Here is a 19,093-nt window from a genome sequence, read left to right as displayed (position 1 = left end):
CCAGCACTGTCACAAGATCATCAGATATGTCAACTAACTGCCTTAATCCATTGGGTTATTTTAAGACCTGACATTTTTGAAGTTCATTTGACAAACCTATTTGATTGCTACATACTGGGCTGACTAAGAAGATGCAAAGGATGTCAAATATCCTGCCCTAGGAGGATTAACATATAAAACATAAATTCACAAGTAACATAAATTCAGATTAGGTCCATAAAATATGCTTTTCCTTAACTCAAACTTGGAGTTTTCAATATTGCCCTTAAAATGTAACATTCTGTTACATTTGGCCAGATCTTAAACTAGCTTATCACCCTGATGACCTTGTTCCGGCTTCCAGCCCAAGTCTATTGCTTTTCCCACACAATAGCGAAAAGAATGCCTGTCCCTTGGGGAGACACCTTGAACACAATCAAGTCCCATCTGTGGGCAAAGTGTCACAGCTGGAGGGCTGAGAGCCTCTTGCTCCCATCCTCTGCCAAGAGCCCTGCGGTAGCTTCCCAGCAAGCCCCAAGTCTGCCCTTTCCGCCCAAACCTTACTGCCTTCTAGGCTCCTGCAATGACAGAGGAAGTGAGTTCCTTTGAGGGGTAGCTCAAGAGACCTGGCAAGACCCCTGAGTGTCCCTGTCCTCCCCATTGAAAATGCCACGCTTATTCTCCCACTTGAACTGTAGGGCACATTTGCAGGCAGAGAGGGCAGGGATCATCATCTATACCTATTTGCCAAACTGAGATCAGAGAAGTTAGATGACCACCACATCCTCAAAGCCAGCAGGTTCTAGAGGAAGGTCTTATGCCCAGACCCCTCAGCTCAGGGCTCTCATAACGGGACTTAGTTCCTACTGCCTCTGGTGTCCATATGCCCATCACCTGCCTCGCAGCACCAGGTGCTAGTTAGGACCCTCAGCCTGGGTCCAGGACCACAGCACGCAGCAAAGGTAGAGCAGGAGCCCAGGTCTCCTACCTCCCAGCCCCAAGGCTCTACCCACCATCCTCCCCGGCCCTGGTTTTCCATGATCACAGTGGAGCACAGGGCAGTGTGAGGCCCAATCAGCAATAAATGAGTCTGGCAATGATATGCCCAGGCAACGGGCTCAGGGGGAATCAGTCAAAAAATAATAATAATGAGACTTATAGCATCTTGGAACAAAAATCAGGTTTTTAGGGGGAAGGAAGGCGTTAGCCTAGATATACAGGAGTTGGAGTGTCACAGTATTTAGTATATTTGGTGCCTAACCATCGGGACAGTAAAAATGTTGAGAAGACGTTGCATATTTTGTGAGACAAGTGTATAGAACTTAAATATTAAGAAATGCACCTCTGAATGGATGATTGTCTTTTTTAACACACTGCATAACTGTTCACTCTTTCTTTTTTTTTTTTGTCTGTGTAGTTTATTGTATCTGGATCCCTCTCCATAGTGGCTAAAAAGGACAACAGCACTTGCATGGTGAGTCACAATACCATCTTTGATGGCCCCTGAATATTAGAATGTGACTCTCTACCAAACATGAGAAAACAGGTAGCCGTGTGGCCTGGCCCTGAGCTCAGTGCTTTTACATACTTTATTCCATTCAATGCCCACAGCTCTATGAAGTTCTACTATCCCCATTTTGCAGATGAGAACATTGAGGAACAGAGAGGTCAGGTGGCTTGCCCAAGATCGCACAGTGAGCACATGGCAGAGCCAGGATTTGAACCCAGAGCTCTCTGCTTCCAAAGCTGTTCTCTTTTTACCTATTGCATTTTACTACTCAAAAACTTAGCCTTTGGGAAACTCATGAGTATTCCCAGCTCAATGACTTACGGGTGCTCTGAATTAAGCAGAAAGCCAAGCCTGGGCCACACAGAAATGTGTGTGCATTTCAGCCACCTCTTTAAGGAATTTCTCACCCTCCTCTTTGGCTAGACCTAGAAAAGTGAGAGAAATGTTTGCCTCGAACAATTTAGAGTCCCAGCGAAGGGCATAGGGCCCAGAGCTCCCTTGTACCTTTGGAATGTCATTCTCTGTGTCAATATCTGGCATGGTATTAATATGTGTTCATGTTTTGGTTTCTGCTGCAGCCTCTACGAAGCTCTGGGATAGATTTCGAGCTCCGTGGTGGCCCTGCTCTCATCTCCCTCCTTCTCACATCCTCCTTCCCTCTCTTCACCTTCTCTGCATGGCTTCTCGTCTCTCTTCTGCCTTTTCATTGCAAAGCCATGGGTCAGCCACGGCCTGGGTTGTCTGACAGGGTTACGGGTTCCCAATTACCAATCCCCAGTCTGCAGGGCAAATGTCTGTGACCCCACAGTCTTCCTTACCTCAGTCCCCTCAGTAGGAGCAGAAACCCCCTGGCACCCCAACATCAGCTCAGCTCACACTGACCCTAATGTCCCAACAAGATTGGGTCAAGCCCTGTTCCACATCCTCTGGGAAGTCCAAGGCCCTGTGCAATGTGTCAGCCAATTCCCAGGGGTCTCCTTTTGCTCTGACATTAAACTTCAGTCTCACTCTGTGTCTTATAGCTGCTCTGGCCTCAGCCCAAAAGGGGGGCATCGTCCCTTCTTCTTCATTGTCTCCCTGTCTCCCTCACCATAACCCCCCTAAAGAGAACCAGCTTGAGTAGGAAATGGAGAGTCAGTAATTGGAGGATTTCAGCCTCTCAACATTGAGCAGCAGATCCCTTAAAATTGAATATTAGACATTCTGGGCCTGAAAACCTTCCCCAGCCAATCCTGCCAGCCCAGGGCCCAGCCTGCCACCGCAGGGACCAAGTCTCCCCCACTCCCTTCTCCCAAGGCAAGCCTGGAATCCCCGCTCATTTCTTCTGCCAGGCAGCTCGGCATCCTTGCCTTGTCTCTTCCCAGTGCAACCTTCCGAATCTCATTTCTTACCCCTCCGTTGCTTAGCAAGGTATTTTCTCAAACAAATCCAGCTCCTGCTCTAAAAGGACTTTGCACATTGAGTGAAATATTACATTGTCATCTCACTATCCTGGCTTCTCTTCCTGCCCGACCATCTCTTTTCTGTCCTTGTTTCCCTCTTCTCTGATGTCCTGAGGCCCCCACAAGCCGGCTGCAGACTCAGCTCACCGTTTCCTCTCCCTCCATCTCCTCCAGGTGAATGGCAGCATCACCACGAACATTGTCAGTGCGGTCCTCTCCCTGGTCGGGATCCTCCTTATCATTACAGATCTCACTCGCTCCCCGATGGACGTGAGCATCCGACTGCCAGGGCCCCATGCTTCCAAAGGACTTATGAGGTTGGCTTCCGGGAGGGCTTATGAGGTTGTTTCCAGAGCAGGAAGGAATTGCAGCAGAATTCCATCCTAGTATGACAACCACTGTGGATATAAATTATTTAACCCTCGTCAAAACCCTGTGACCTCCAAGGCAGCCATGATAAACCCCATTTCTCAGTGAGGACACCAAGGCTCAGAGAGGTGAAGCTGTCTGACCCCTCCTCATACCTATTCTATTTCCTGCTTGGAGGCAGCAGGTGCCCAGGTCAGCAGCCTGGGCAGCTGCCACACTCAAAGTCACAGGATCACTTGCCCCAGGAAACTGTCAAGGAACAGCCTTTAACCCAAACAGGAGGTGCTGGTGCTAGGTTCTGGGGGCCCTAGAAGAGAGGCAGAGATGAGGATTCAGGTGCAAATCACGTGTTTCAGAGGTTATCCTAGGAGACCCAGTAGAGGAGGGAAGAAGGCAGGCAAACAAGGGGTCAAGGCCACATGATAAAGGTTTTTTTTTTGTTTGTTTGGTTTTTTTTTGAGACAGAGTCTCACTCTGTCGCCCTAGCTAGAGTGAGTGCCATGGCGTCAGCCTAGCTCACAGCAACCTCAAACTCCTGGGCTCAAGTGATCCTACTGCCTCAGCCTCCCGAGTAGCTGGGACTACAGGCATGCACCACCATGCCCGGCTAATTTTTTCTATATATTTTTAGTTGTCCAGATAATTTCTTTCTATTTTTTTAGTAGAGACGGGGTCTCGCTCTTGCTCAGGCTGGTTTCGAACTCCCGAGCTCTATCGGTCCGCCTGCCTCGACCTCCCAGAGTGCTAGGATTACAGGCATGAGCCACCGCACCCAGCCATAAAGAGTTTTATTAAGCAAGTTACCGCTGGAGCTTCATCCTGCTGGAACCCTGGCAGACAGTGAATAATACACACCTTAGCCAGGCCCTCTGCTGGGGCCAGGGAGCTGGGGTATTTATCCACCAACTCCCTCAGTTGTTCACTGAAAACTCCCCCAAGGAGCATCAACTCCCCAGCGCTTCCAGTCTGGGCAAAGAAGTCTCCTGTGGCCAAAGGAAGCCCCCAGGCAAAGTACGCAGCTGAAAGTCAAGCAGCACACAGGTTTGAAAGACGGGAAGGACATCTGGAACATTGACACAGGACTTGAGGAGGCCTGAAGAACGAGATCAAGAGTAATTTGTTCCACAGTTAGCTCAGGACTACCAAGCAGGCCAGGGAAGGCTGGCAGGGCAGAGTGTCTTAAATCTGTCTACAGGGGTGAGGGCCGTCCCCAAGTGGAGAGCTCCCTACAGGCCCTGGGAAGAAGCCTGATCCACCTGGTATAATGGGATCTAGATGATACGGCAGCAAACCACAAACCCAGGCAAGGCGCTGGCCTCTGGAGTCCAACACAATGCAACCGAGTGTCCCAACAAGGGGTGGATTGTGGTCATGGGGAATCAAGAGCAGCAACAGCTACAAATCCTAAAAGTGGTCATTCAGCAGTCAGGTCCCCTGTCATCAAGGAGCATATGAGTGTACTATAGCATAGGTGCTTTGGATTCCAACAGGCATTGGTCCAAACGCCGTGCTCCCCACCCTCTATTGCAGAGAGCAAGGGTGCACACGGGATGAGGAGGGGATCTCTGTGAACCTCCCAGCCTACTGTGGGTGGGGCCCAGGTCCAGAGCACACTGAGCTTTGTGGGGCCCCTTCCATCCTGCCTTGGCTTATGTCTTGGCAGAAGCCCTTGACACTTGGAGGCCCCCATTCCCAAGCTGCCAAGGGCAGCACCAGGCAAGATTGCAGGAGGCTGGCAGAGCCAATGACACTGACCTTAGTGGGGGCCATCCTCTGACCCTGGCTGAGGAGCCCCAGCCCTTCACACATGGTTACTCGGCCAGTGTGCTTGCTGAGGCATGTCTTGGTTTGGCTTCCTCCCAGAAGCAGACTTTGAGACAAGTAGTTTATTTTGGAGAGGAAGCAAACACCAACCTAAGGGGGAAGGGAGTGGGGATATTGATACTCCTAATCCTGACAGTCGTGGATAGAGGCTGCTCTCAAGGGGCATTGATTCCCTGGAATTTCGAGTCTGTTGTGCCAACAGCAATGTGGGCCCCAGAGTCCAGAGAGAGCCCTCAGGCAGAGAAATGCAGGTGCTGGCAGCAGGAAGTCAGGCCAGTGTGCACTAAGGGGGTGAGGCTATGGCATATGAGAGGGATGCCCCCAGCATCTGCTCCAAGGTGCCCCATGCCAAGAGGGTCTCAGGCCTTCCAGATGAGACGTGTAGTGCTTGCCTAAGAGGACCCCTCCATGTGTGGACTGTCGCCCAGATAGTCAAACCCAAGGACAAAAAGCCTCCCATTCCTCTCTGCCTCTAGGCAAATGTAAAGGCAATTCCTGGTGGTCTCCTCCCCTTCGCCCTCCTGGAGTGCATCCTCACATGTGTGGTCTCACATTTCGGGTGCCAGGCTGTCTGCTACAAGAATTTTGAGGTGAGTGTTGGGCTCTGTTCCAGGAATCAGAGTGTGCTCCAAGGGGCCATAGCAACAGGTGACCAGAGATGGGGAGAAGTGAGGCCTGAGAGAGGGTATCTCAGTTAAGTTTTTCTGCATAACAAACTACTCCCAAACTTAGCCACTTAAAACAGCAACCCATTATTTAGCTGTTGATTCTGAGCATCATCAGTTGGGGCTATGACTGGTGGGCAGCTCTTCTGCTGGTCTTGGATGGACTCATTCGTGCCTGTGCATCCAGCGGCAGGTTGGCCTGGGCTTGGGTGGTCTAAGGAGCCTTGGGGGAATAGTTCATCTCTGCTCCACGTGTCATCGCATCCTCCAGTTCCCTAGCCTGAGCTTCCTCACAGGGGACTGGGATGAGAGCAGCAAGACATGGTGATCCCCTACAGGCCAGCACCTTGAAGTCCCTGCTTGTAGCTCACTTCTGTCGTCTCACTGGCCAAAGCCAGTCGCATGGCCAACCCTAGGCTCCATGAGTGGAGAAACAGCTCTACCTCTTGAGGAGAGGAGCTACAAAGCCACACGGCAAAGGCTCATGAACATGAGGATGTGTGGCCGGTACTGCAGTCTACGACAGTCTTGCCCCAGACCGCAAATTACTCACACCTGTGTGAGTAATGTAAAACATGCTCACCCCCATCCCAAGATGCTCAAACATCCCATCCAATTATGGCATCAGGCTTGAAGTCCAGGATCCCAATCAGGTATAGATGCAACTGAGGATTTGGGGATGTGAGTCTTACTGATCCAGAAACCCATGAACTAAAAACAAGTTCCATGCTCCATATATCCAATGTGCTTTAGTGAGACAGAAACAGGGTAACTACAGTACGCCCTCCCATTCAATAAGAGGAAGAACAGGAAGTGCGGGACAGTCACTGCTCCATAGTAATTCTGAAATCCTATGGGGCAAATATTGCCCTTCCCTGGGCGGGGGAAGGAGTGTTTGTTGACTATAGGTCAATCTGGCTCTCTAGAAAATCTGCCAGGCCACTATTCTCCACTGCTCCTTGGGAGGGGATCCCTAATCCATTGTTCTCCAGAGTCTTGACTCTATCCTCTTGTCTCCACCCTCAGAAATATTTCTTTTTCTTTTCCATAAGAAATGTCCCATCAGGCTGCGTACAGTGGCTCACACCTATAATCCTAGCACTTTGAGAGGCCGAGCCGGGAAGATTGCTTGAGATCAGGAGTTCACAACCAGCCTGGAGTATGTTGTGAGACCCCCCCAGTCTCTAAAAAAAGAGAAAAAAAAATTAACTGGGCATGGTAGTGTATGCCGTAGTCCCAGTTCCTTGGGAGACGGAGGTGGGAGGATCCCTTGAGGCCAGGAATTTGAGGCTGCAGTGGGCTATGATGGCACCACTGCACTCCAGCCTGGGCAAGAGAGAGGAAACCTGTCTCTCAGAGAAAAAAAGAAGAAAGAAAGAAATGTCCCATCTTTTCCATCTTGAAAAAGATGAGTAGTTCTCTCAACCTACCTATGTTAAGAAAGTGGGACCCAAAGGCGTTTTTGCAATTTGAGCAATTTCAGTCATGTTTGGTCTCAACTGGTAGTCTTTTTGCTGATACAATTCCCTTGAGAACTCTGAGGATATTTAATATATCAGATTATGTCTCTCACCATCTGACAAAAGCCACACCTGAGACTGTGTTCTAGACATGCCTCTCTCTCTAAATCTACCAACATCTATTTTGAGATTAGGCTTCTGTGGGACCACGTCCGTAGGATTCTCAGAATTCTTTCTATCTAGCTGACAGGGTCTAATAGGCACTGCCTTGTAGCTTCCAAAGGTCCTGACAAAAGGTTGTACAGACACATCTTTGATTTGATCTTTGTTCCCAGGCCTAGTTTTACTTCAAATATCATTTATCTGTTGGGGGCATTGGAAATAATAGACAATCTTGTTTTCTAACTAATCAAGTCCTGGACCTTTCATATTCCCTCTACTGAAAAACGAAATCATTCCTTCGTTATCTGCTCTCTCTCTTTCAGTACTTTATCATATGCAGCTAGGAGCACCCAAGTGACATTTCCATTATTCTGACATTTCCGTTACTCTGACCATCTCCTTAGCCAAATTCAAAAGTAATTAGATAGATTGTTTTGTCTTCCAAATGGGACAGTGCTCCCCGCTACATGGCGTGGGTAACCATTGCTCCAGAATGCCGGAGCGGTTTCCTCTCCCCTTTTCTGGCCACCTCCAGTGGTGAGATGGCCATTTTTCCAGACTTTGCTGGGCCTTGCTCACCACTTCTCCAGCCCCCACCTGCCACGCAGTCCCAAAGCCATTGCCTGTGTTGGATTTTTGTTACCCCACTTCTAACTACCAGTTCCTGTGTCAATTAGCACATCAAACAAGCCCAGCGCTTAATGGCTCACACAATGACCACTTATTTAGCTCCTGAGGCTCGGGGTCTGCTGACCTCTCCTGGGCTCGCCATGAGTCTGAAGTTGGTAGTGAGTTGCCCATGGCTGGATGATCTGGGATGGTCGCACTTGCACGTCTGGCCTTTGGTAAGCTGGCTGTCAACAGAGACAACCAGGCCACTTGTCTCTCACTATGTAGGGGGCCGGCCCAGGCTTCTCTATTTTCAGTGTTCCAAAGAGCAACGAGAGAGAGCAAACCCCAGTGGGAAAACATTTTACAGGTCTCTGCTTGTGTCGCATTTGCTATCGTCTCCTTGCCCGAAGAAAGTCACTTGACCCAGCCCCACATGAGGGAGGGAGGGTCTACCCAAGGATACAGAAACGGAAGGGGAAAACTTTGTAGCCATTCTTGCAGTTCACTACAGAGGAAGATGATAGCCTCAAGTCCTTTGCCTTTCAGAACATGACGGTGTTTTCAAACATATTCAGTGTCAACCCAGCCAATGCTACCACTGGCCCCTTCAACCCTACCACTGGCCCCGTCAACCCTACCGCCGGCCCCGTCAATGCTACCACCAGCCCTGTCAACGCTACTGCCAGCCCTGTCAACGCTACCACCGGCCCCATCATTGCTACCACTGGCCCTATCAACGCTACTGCCAGGTCCACCGGTGCTACCACCAGCCCCATCAAAGCTACCACCAGCCCCGTCAGCACTACCTCTTACCCTGTCAACCCTACCACTGGCCCTGTCTACATTACCACTGACCCTGTGGATGCTACCACCAGCTATGTCTACACTGCCATCAGCCCCATCGATACTACCACCAGCCCTACCAACCCAATCTACATCAACAATGTACTCCCTCAACCCACATACCAAGATAGAGCTCATTTTGCCCAGAGATAGATGACATGCGATGCCTGCTTTGACCACACGGACGAGCCACTGCAGCAGAACTTTTCCTGCTCCCTGAAACTTCCACGACCATGACGCTAGCGCTGTTGCTGGGCTGAAACGAACAACCATCTCCTCCCCTGCACTCCTAAGCTTCATTTTTGTTCGTTATTGATGCCTTTTTGTTAAATTCATAAATGATTTCCCCTTGGCTCTCAGTATCTTTTAACCTTGGTGAACTGCAGGGTGCGTTTTTGTTCCGTGGCTCCGAGTGTGTGCTCACTGTTGAGAAACCAGCTCTAAATCAGTGCCTGGGCCGTGGAATCCGTGGAGCTCCGACCCCTGCCCTGCCCCCAACTCTAACTCTGACACGGTTCCCCCAAGGAGGAGGGAGAGCAGTGCAGAGTGTGCACAGTGCCGGCTGGTGGTGCGTGTGCCCCAGCATTCCTGGGTGTGTGGCGGGGGCTGCAAAAGGCATGCCCCACCCAGCCCCCGACAGGGAGCTGATCAGGTTGCGCAATGGCATGTATGTTCTAACGTAAACGATAGAATGACTCAGTGAAAGGATACCTGTCCTCACTCCCACAAAGGTGCCCTATGGACCAGCAGTGCCCCCAGCATGTACCTTTCAGCCCACAGACAGTCAGTGCAGAGGCACCCCCTCATCTCCTGCCCTCCTCTTTCTTCCGTCCCTCTGCCCTGCCTTGCCCCGATGTTCTGGCTCCAGCCTGACAACAGGACACAGGGTAGGGATGATGGGAGCCACATGCCTGGCGCCATGCAAGAGGGTGGCAGTGCCCCTTACACTCACACACACACTCACACCCACTCACACTCACACACACTCTCACTCTCACATACTCTGTCACACACATGCTCTCATTCACACACACACTCTTACACACTTATACTCACTCTCACACTCTCACGTGCTCACACACATACACACTTTCACACACTCACACACACACTCGTACTTTCACACACTCACACACAGACACTGTCACACATACTCACACTCGCACACACACATACTCTCATTCACACACACGCACTCACTTATACTCACTCTCACACTCGTACTCTCACACTGACACACACACACATTCACACAGACTCACACTCACACACACACACGCACACACGCACATCTGAGGGATGTGAAACAGTGCTCAGCAGGCACACACACACCCCTCATTGATGGTCCCATTGCCGGGAGCCCCAGGGAAGTGACCTTTCCATTCAATTCTATTATGACCACTCAGCTAATTGATTGCACCATTATTAATAATTGCACAGAATTAGAAATCGCACAAAACAAAATTGGAAATGTCCAAAATTTCCCTCAATAGAGAACTAGGGCACTGACTAAAAGCTGCGGTACATCCACACACAGAGTCCGGGGCAGCTATAAAGGGGAACGAGAGTGATCTCTGTGTCTGCTGGGAGTGATCTCCAGGATAGATTTTAACATGAAAAATAGCAACAGCAACAAAAAAAAAGCAATGCACTGAATAATATATACGGCTGCTACTTTTGTATGAGAAAGGGGAAAATATAAATTTTGTGTACTCTTACAGCTCTTATACATACACACAAACATATTTTCAAATAGAAGCAAGGGAAGGCTAAACCACAAGGAGACATAAATAACAGAGACGTAGCATGTGCACAACTGGAAGACTCAACACAGTGAAGGCGTCAATTCTCCCCAGTTCCTATATAGATTTAATGCAATTCCTATAAAAATACCAGCAGGAATCTTTGTAGATATAGGCAAACTGGCTCTAAAAATTAAAGGCAAAGAATCTAAAATATCCAAAACAATTTTGAAGAATAAAAATAAGTTGGAGGACTCACACTATCTGATTTTAAGACATACAGCTACAGTGATCAAGATAGCGTGGTATTGGCATAAATCAATGGAAAAGAAGAGAGAACCTGGAAATAGACCCACACAAGTATGCCAGGTGATTTTCGACAAAGGTGCAAAAGCGATTCAGTGGAGGAAGGGTAGTCTTTTTAACCAATCGTTGCCTACAAACAGGCATTCACAGGCCAAAAAAAAAAAAAATCTCAATCTAAACCTAATACCTTATACAAAAATTAACTCAAAATTAATCATAGATCTAAATTTAAAACAGAACTTAAAAATTTTTAGAAGAAAACATGGGATAAAATCTTTGTGACCTAGGGTAAGGTAAAGAGATCTTAGCGTGACACCAAAAATACAATTTAACTAAAGAAAAAAAAATCAATAAATTGGACTTAATCAAAACTAAAAAATTTTTTGCTCTGTGAAACACCCTGTTAAGAGGATGAAAAGTCATAGACTGGGAGAAAATACTTGCAAATCATATATCTGACAAAGGATGTGTTTCCAGAATATTTAAAGAACTCTCTAAACTGAACAGTAAGAAAACAATCTAATTACCAAATGGCCAAAAGACTTGAACAGACACTTTAACAAAGAGAACGTAGGGTTGCAAATAAACACATGAAAAGATGGTAAACATCATTAGCTGTTAAACTATGATGAACTATCACTATACACCTATTAGAATGGCTAAAATAAAAAATACTGATAATACCAAGTGCTGGTGAGGATGCAGAGAAACTGGAAGTCTCTGATCCTGCTGTTGGGCATGTCAGTGGCTCTGCCACTCTGGAAAACAATTTGGTAGATTATTATTGTACAGTAAAATGTACCTGCCCTACACACCCACATGTACCTACACACTCGCACGTGTCCACACACGCGCGCACGCGCTCTGCTCCCCGCCATTGGGAAGCCGCGGGCTACCTGCCCCCTCACCTAACGCCGGACCAGCGCAGTGGAAGAAAGACGGGCGGCCTCTGGGTACTCCCAGAGCTTCCCTCCCCGGCGGCAGGAGCTGAGCGGAGGCCCATGCGGATCCCCACCTCAGCTCTGACACTGACAGGGGGACCGCAGCAGGCCACTACCCTCTCTGGGCCTCAGTTTCCCCTTCTGTAGATTGAGAGAAGGGAATTGGACGCTTTCATGGGGCCCTTGCAGCCAGGACGCCAATGAGTCCTGGGCTGCTTCCCGGCCCCCTCCTGGGGCCAGACAGGCAGGCGGAGGCTCAGAGCCAGGAGGGACCCGAGAACTTCCCAGAGGCGGCAGCTCGCAAGCAGAGTGGATTTCCAAGCCCCACGCGAACAGCGAGGCTTTCACCTGAAAATGTGTGAACTTGGGAGAGGCGGCTGCGGGAGAGCGGAGGCGGCGGGCGCAGCTGAGCGGCACAGCAGCGGTGGCAGCCCGGTGAGTACCTGATGCCCGTCGGGGAGGACAGCCCGGCCCGGCCACCCCCCGGGGCATCGCAGGGGAAATGGGGCAGGGGTGCGTGGGGTCCCTGGGGAGGGAAAGAGACAGAGACCACGCGGCAGAGACCACTCGGCTGGTGCCCCCCACCCGGCACCAAGAGGGACAGGACGGCTCCCAGGGCTGTCTGAACTCCTGGCCGCCCCTGACAGGGAACCGCCATTCGGGGCCCACGGGCCTGGCTGTGGGAGGCTGGGGGGGACGGTAAAGGACAGCCATCTGTCTTCTCTCCTCAAAGCCAGTGGCTCAGATGACTCAGGCATCCCCAGACACCCTGGGGCCCTAACCACCCTCCCGGGGAAACGGAGTCTGGCCGCCACTCCCACCCAGGTCGGGCAGAAAGGCAAGTCCCACCCACGTGCAGGCGGCCTGCCCGTCCCTTCTCCCTCCAGGCAGGGCTTCTCAACTGTGAAGGAGCTTAGGGGCAAATATCGACTCACCCCTCATTTACAGATGGGGAAACAGAGGCCCAGGAAAGGGGAGGGGCTGCCACTTCTCCCCAGCCCTCAGCAGGGAGTGGGCAGCAGAGTGGGGTGGTGGGGAACCCTGCCAAGGGGCCAGGTGGTGGGAGTGGGCTGGTCTGGTGGGTGCAGGGACGAGGGAGGCCTGCCTCCTCCACCGCGTGTTGGCATCTGTTGGCTTCCTCTCAGGCCTGTGGGGCAGCTCCGGGCCGCCCTGGCAGGGCTGAGATTGGAGGGGCCTGGCCAGGGCTCCTGGCTGCAGCATCCAGGCCAGTGAATGCCATGGGGTCGGACTTAAACAGAAGGAGTAAATTCCTGCCTGAGCCACAAAGCGATGGGGCTGGGGAGCACAGCTATGGATGGGGGAAATAGATGGGGAGTCCTCAAAAGCCTGGGGCACCCCACCAAACCTACAGCCACCCATCTGACCAATGAGGAAACTGAGGTCAAGAGAGGTTAAGCAACTTGCCCAAAGTCACACAGCTGACAGCATAGTAGCATGGATTCCTACCAGGTTAACCCCAGGGCCTACAGCTTAACCACTAAGCAAAGCTGCCTCCAAGACACTCTCTGTAGAGCCTCTCTCTTCTGGATGGTGACTTTTCCCAGGCAGCAGCTCCAACATGTGAATAAACAAAGCTGCCTCTGGCTTCTGATGAATGAAGGTGATGCCCAGAGATGTTCACAAGACAAGTCCTGGCTGCCAGGGGCAGCTTGGCCTCTAGGGCGGCCTATCACCGAATGTCCCGAGCTCAGTTTCCTCATCCACAAAATGAGAGTAATAATAGTACCTACCCTCTAAGGTTGTTAATAATAACAGAAGCTAAAAGTACCAAATGCCTCCTGCATCCCAGGCCCTGTTGCTAGGATCTGGGATGGGCATTATCTCTTTTAAAACTTGCAGAAGGATGAAACCAGGGCAGTCCCATCGCTTTTCTAGCTGCTCTCACGCAAGACAAACAGCCTCAGTTTAGTCATTCTAGCGTCCAGTCTTGTGTCACAGCTTAACTTGATTTGGGCACCTTGGTTCTCAGCCCAGGCACACGGCAGGGGAGAGGGTGCTTGGTGGGCTTCCCTCCCTTTTCCCACCGGCTTCCGCTCCTCCTCCCAGCTGGCCAGCTGTGGCTTCTGCCCTCTCCAAGCTGGATAACAGGGAAGGAGAGGAAGGGGCGGGAACGCATACTCGCCTGGGACTGTTGCAAGCTGGCGTCACCCTCCCTGAGGCTGGCAGGGGTTAGTTAGGCTGCCTTCTCTGCAGGGGTGTTTCACGGGTTCTATGGAGATGCCCCCCATCTCTAGGGCTCTCCCTCCTGAGTCCCCCCACCCCACACACAGCACTCCTCCCCCAGCTCAGGGACCTGGCAGGTCCAATACGCGGGGCATACCTACAAATCTCTGCAGCGGTCTCCTTAAAGCCACCCTGTCTTGTCTTAATGTGAACGAGAACGCATCCCCCTCGTCCCCACACGGGCTCAGGTCACTCTAAATGTTCTCACCCAAAATCCGCTCTCAATCTCTACTCCCAACTCTGTGAGGGAGGGCGTAAGAGGCATCTAGCATGTTCTCTGCCACCTGCTTTCTGCAAGTCCCACGGGGCCGTCTGCAGCACAGCTCACTCCAGGATCTGGGCTCAGCTGAAACTCGCCTCTAACATCCCTGCTCAAGGCCCTCAGCCCGTCCCACTCGACCATGATGCAATCTGTGGCCCTCAGTTTAGTGGTCTACAAGATGGGCTGGATCATACCGGCCGCACAAGGCTGAAGTGAGGGTCCACAGTCGCATGCAGGTGATGGCTCTTCATAAACTGTACAGGGCTGTGCCTGTGAGCAGCTGTCACTACCGCTGCTGATTCCATGCTTGACAACATGTCCATTGTTGATGTCGGGGTGTTTTCTGCATCTCCGCTACAGGCAACTGTTCCCCTGGTGGGTACCTTCCTGGCAGCAGGGGACAGTAATTTTTCCTGTTGTCCACCTGCCTGTCCCTGACACACGTGCGTTAGTGTTTGGGGCATGCTGGTTGATTGAAAAAACAAAGAAAAAGAGAGTTCTCTTTCTGGGTGGCACAGAGCCGGGGCATGGGCCAGGTGGCCTCTGGCATGTGGCCGATGGGTTAGTCCCGAGCCTCAGGGTGCAGCGGTGCTGGTGGTGGCCACAGAGGGGTGGGGAGAGAGAGGAGTTTGCAAATCTCAGGAACTATGTGACACTTTCACACTCGTGATTCCACTTAACCTGCCTGTCAGCAGAGAGCCTATTTTTGTAGGTGTTTTGTCTGCTCCTGAGAATCACGAGGTCTCTGCTTTACCGAGTTTCTCACCACCTGCCCAGGAGAGATGTTGGTAATCATGCGTGTGCTCCCTTCGGGGCGCTCAGGCCCACTGGGATCCGAGAGCCCAGGAAGAGCCCGCTGAATGCTGTGGCTGGTCCTCCCCGCCCCAGAGGACGCGGCAAACCTGCCCACACCATGGGCCTCGGACACAGGTTTCACCTGTCGCTGGTGAAACGATAACTGTGTGGGCAGAATGGCGAGGTGCTCACTGAGTTAAATTTGTTCCATTTAAACGTTTTGTCCTTTTATCCTAAAATGATGACCTTCCTGTCTCTTTGGCATTAAAATATCCATTCTACACGATCGATTTTTTTAAATGAACATACTTGGGGAAGTGGAAAGTTGGCAGACGAATGGTCCCCATTTGGTTTTAATTTGCTGGTCTGAGCACACCAAGCATTTCAGAACAATTACTCCCAGGAGTGAGGTACAAGCGCTGGTCCCCTCACTCCGACAAAGCCAGGACTCTCACCCAGAAGTGCATGAACTCCACGAATTCCTATTGGGAGGTGGGAGTCTGGGGTCTATCCCAGTTCTGTCTCTGCAATGCTGTGTGACCACGAGGGAGGCACTTGCCTTCTCTGAACCTCTTTTCCCTTTCCTCTAAAGCACAGCTAATAATCCATGCCCATCTCCCCTTAGTGTGAGATGAGGGCGACACCTGTTCATTACTCACATCTCAGGAAGCCAAAGGCCAGTGAGCAGGTGAGTCCTCCTTGGCCCGGTTCTCCATCCTCCTGCCGTCTGTCCCTTTCATCCCATGCTCATGGACTCCAAGGCCAAGCAGTCTTTAGCAATGTCCTCAGCGACTGTCTAATCATCCCAAGTATGTCTGGCAGGGCCAAATGGGCAGTATTTTCATGCATTTGTGCTGCTATAACAAAATACCTGAGACTGGGTAGTTACAAGGAATGGAAACACGTGCCCCACAGTTCTGGAGGCTGGAAGTCGAAGATGAAGGCACCAGCAGTTCCAGCATCCAGTGAGGGCCCCATTCCCCGCTTCCAAGAATGCGCCTTGTTGCTGTGTCTTCCGGAAGTGATGAACACTGTGTCCTCCCATGGTGGAAGGACGAAGGGCAAAAGAGCCTAAACCAGTTTCCTCCCGCCCTTCTATAAGGCACTAATCCATTCATGAGGGCAGAGCCCTTGAGACTTAACCACTTCCCAAAAGGCTCCACCTCTTGATGCCACCACCATGGGGACTGAGTTTCAGCATGAATTTTGGAGGGGCAGGGGACACATTCAAACCACAGCAGGTAGGGAAGGAGAAGGAGATGGAAGAAGAGAGAAAGAGGAGAGAAAAAGGTGCACAGGGTGAGGGAGGAGGGGGTCACAGGGGCCGCAGGCTCTGAGGACCCCTGCCGTGGGTCCATGTCCTTCCGGAAGACATCCCTGAGTTCCACGGTCAGAGATGCTTCTCCCCCTCCACCAGCCTCCCCCGCTACCTTGTGAGACTGAGGGCGGGACATCCAGCCGTAATTCATCTTTGTGCTCCCAGCCCCTACACTTGCTTATCTTAGTAAACACTCCATAACTGGTTGTTGGACTGAACTGTAAATTTCTCTTGCTCCTCTTACTAAACTCTAAAGTCCTTAAGGGCATGGGCTCTGTTTTATCCCTATATGCTGCGGTCCCCAACCCCCGGGCCAAGGCCCGGTACCAGTCTGTGGCCTGTTAGGAACCAGGGCACAATCACTGCCTGAGCTCTGCCTCCCCACCCCGTCCATGGAAAAATTGCCTTCCATGAAATCAGTCCCTGGTGCCAAAATGGTTGGGGACCACTGCCCATAGGAATTCATTTTTGGAGGGTGTAACAGTCTGGAGAAACTAGGTTATGCTGCTATAACAAACAGCTCTGTGGCTTAACACAACAAAGGCTTATTTCTTCCTTGTGTTCCGTGTCCCCTGGGGTCTCTGCTCTTGGGGACCCAGGTGGCTAAGGCAGCCTCTGTCTGGAACACTACTATTCACTGTGAGAAAGGGGGAAAGAGCCCAGCAGTGTCGTGCACTGATACCTAAATGCTGCCACCCGGAAGCTGCGTATTTACTTCCACTCACATCTGTTTAGCCAACACAAGTCACGTGGCCACACCAAACTTTAGGGCACCCAGAATGTAAGAGCTGGAACAATGGGCAAGTCACAATTTTGGCTGCCACTAGAGGCAGCAATGAGGAGTGACAGACAAATGCAGGCTTTGATGATGGACGGACTTGGACTTGAACTCTGTGTCAGCCATTTACTGGCCGTGACGCCTTGGACATGTCCCTTCACTGCTCTGATCCTTGGTTATCACATCCATAAAATAAACTTTCAGGAAGTATCAAAAGATCATTGTAAAGACAAAAAAATAATACATTTGAAATGCCTAGAAAAGAGTACATTTCTCAAAAAATGTTTATTATAAGCTCTTGTTAACCTGGCACTAGCACAGAAATAGTGTAGGGCTCGATCACTGTGAATTGGTTTAGAAAGTTCGAGAGAGGTGAGTGATGATGCATGATGAGATAGGATCATTAGCAACATCATTTTGAATCCATAACCTTAAAAGTGGACCCCAGCAGGGCGAGTAGCCACCATTCTCCTTATTTTATGGAAATGCAGAGGAGCTCAATGCAGTTTTACATCTTGCCCGAAACCATGGCAAATAATCCACGTAAGCAACATTTGAAGCAATAGCTAAAATTACTGAGCCTTTACTATGCTCCGGGCAGTGTTCTAAGAACAAACTTCAGCCCACAGATCAAACCCAGACCAGCACCTGTCTTTGTAGGTAAAGTTTTACTGGAACACTGCCACACCCATTTGGTATATTGTCTATGTCTGCTTTGTGCTACAACAGAGGAGTCGTGTAGTTGCAACAGAAGCCTTCGCTCCACAGGGCCCAAAATATTTACTATCTGCCAACCCTGTTCTAAGAAGTTTTCATGGCTACTAATAATGATTTCAGCGTGAGATCATGGAAAGGCGAGCCCAACGGAGTCAGTGCTATTGGGAAGCCACAGCATAAACTCTAGGGAGATCCATTCTTAGAATCGCATGTTGGTCACGCCTCCCAGGCTGGAGGGAGCTGGGTTAGTAAGCCCTTAAAACTGTCAGATGACTTCCAGCACTCCCTAAATGTCAGCAGATTGTTACCCTGTTTCCTCAACCATTTCCCCAGCGACGCCGCCAGGCACTGACAACCCTGCTGTAGAACCTGTGTGTACTCCTCCCTCTGTTTCTCCGCAGCGGGTCCAACACGGCCCCTTGCCTACTTTGTCCACCGATATAGGTCAGACCTGTTGCAAAACAAATGGCACAAAGGCTCCCCAGACGACACACACGTTGCGAGCACAGTCACCCCAGAGCAGCGAGGCTGAGCTCTCATCAGCTGAGGGTGTTTACAGACCCATCGAGAATTTACCACATTTAAGAAAATATCTCAGGCATATTGCGTTATAATAAATCACACTGTAAGAGATGGATTTGATCAAGTTGGTGTGTGTGTGTTTTCAATCTAGTTCACACCAAACCCTGTAAGATTGGCACCAGTGTTACTATCCCCATTTCACAGGTAAGGAAATCGAGGCAGGGAAGGTGACCAGTTTGCACCCAGGTCTCACAGTAACTAGAAAGGCCAGGATTCAAGTCCTGCTCTCAGAGCCGTGCACTGAACTGCTGAACTCTTCCCCCACTGATGCCAACAAGAAGGACGACTGTTTTTAATTTCATTGTATAATCAGGCAGATTCATCATTCTGCTGTTTCCTAGTAAACTCATCTCCTGACACCTGGGTGGTTTATCCCCAAAGTGTTTGCCCAGACCAGCCATACCTAAAGTTTCCATAATCTATGCATATCTTGGCTACATTAATGACAATTGCTTGACTAGCCAAGGGGTAAGTCCCGGCCTAGGGCTGAAGAAACAAGTACTCTGGCTGAGCTCTACCTTAAATCAGCTGTGTGTCCTTGG

At 50.5% G+C, this 19,093-nt stretch overlaps 1 protein-coding gene across 1 annotated transcript in view; it reads left to right on the top strand.

Moving 5' to 3' along the window:
* LOC105809937 overlaps positions 1 to 12,207 on the top strand; it is a 40,192-nt gene extending 27,985 nt beyond the window's left edge. The window contains 3 exon segments of the mRNA XM_012643845.1: positions 1,397 to 1,453; positions 3,106 to 3,248; positions 12,045 to 12,207. Of these exon segments, the coding sequence (XP_012499299.1) occupies positions 1,397 to 1,453; positions 3,106 to 3,248; positions 12,045 to 12,207 (363 nt within the window).
* The last annotated feature ends 6,886 nt before the right edge of the window (positions 12,208 to 19,093 follow it).

This window comes from Propithecus coquereli, unplaced genomic scaffold, assembly GCF_000956105.1.
Source record: "Propithecus coquereli isolate 6110/MARCELLA unplaced genomic scaffold, Pcoq_1.0 Scaffold202, whole genome shotgun sequence".
Classification (NCBI taxonomy): Eukaryota; Metazoa; Chordata; class Mammalia; order Primates; family Indriidae; genus Propithecus; species Propithecus coquereli.
The sequence above is the reverse complement of the archived record's forward strand: the minus strand, read 5'-3'. Positions and strand labels throughout refer to the sequence as shown.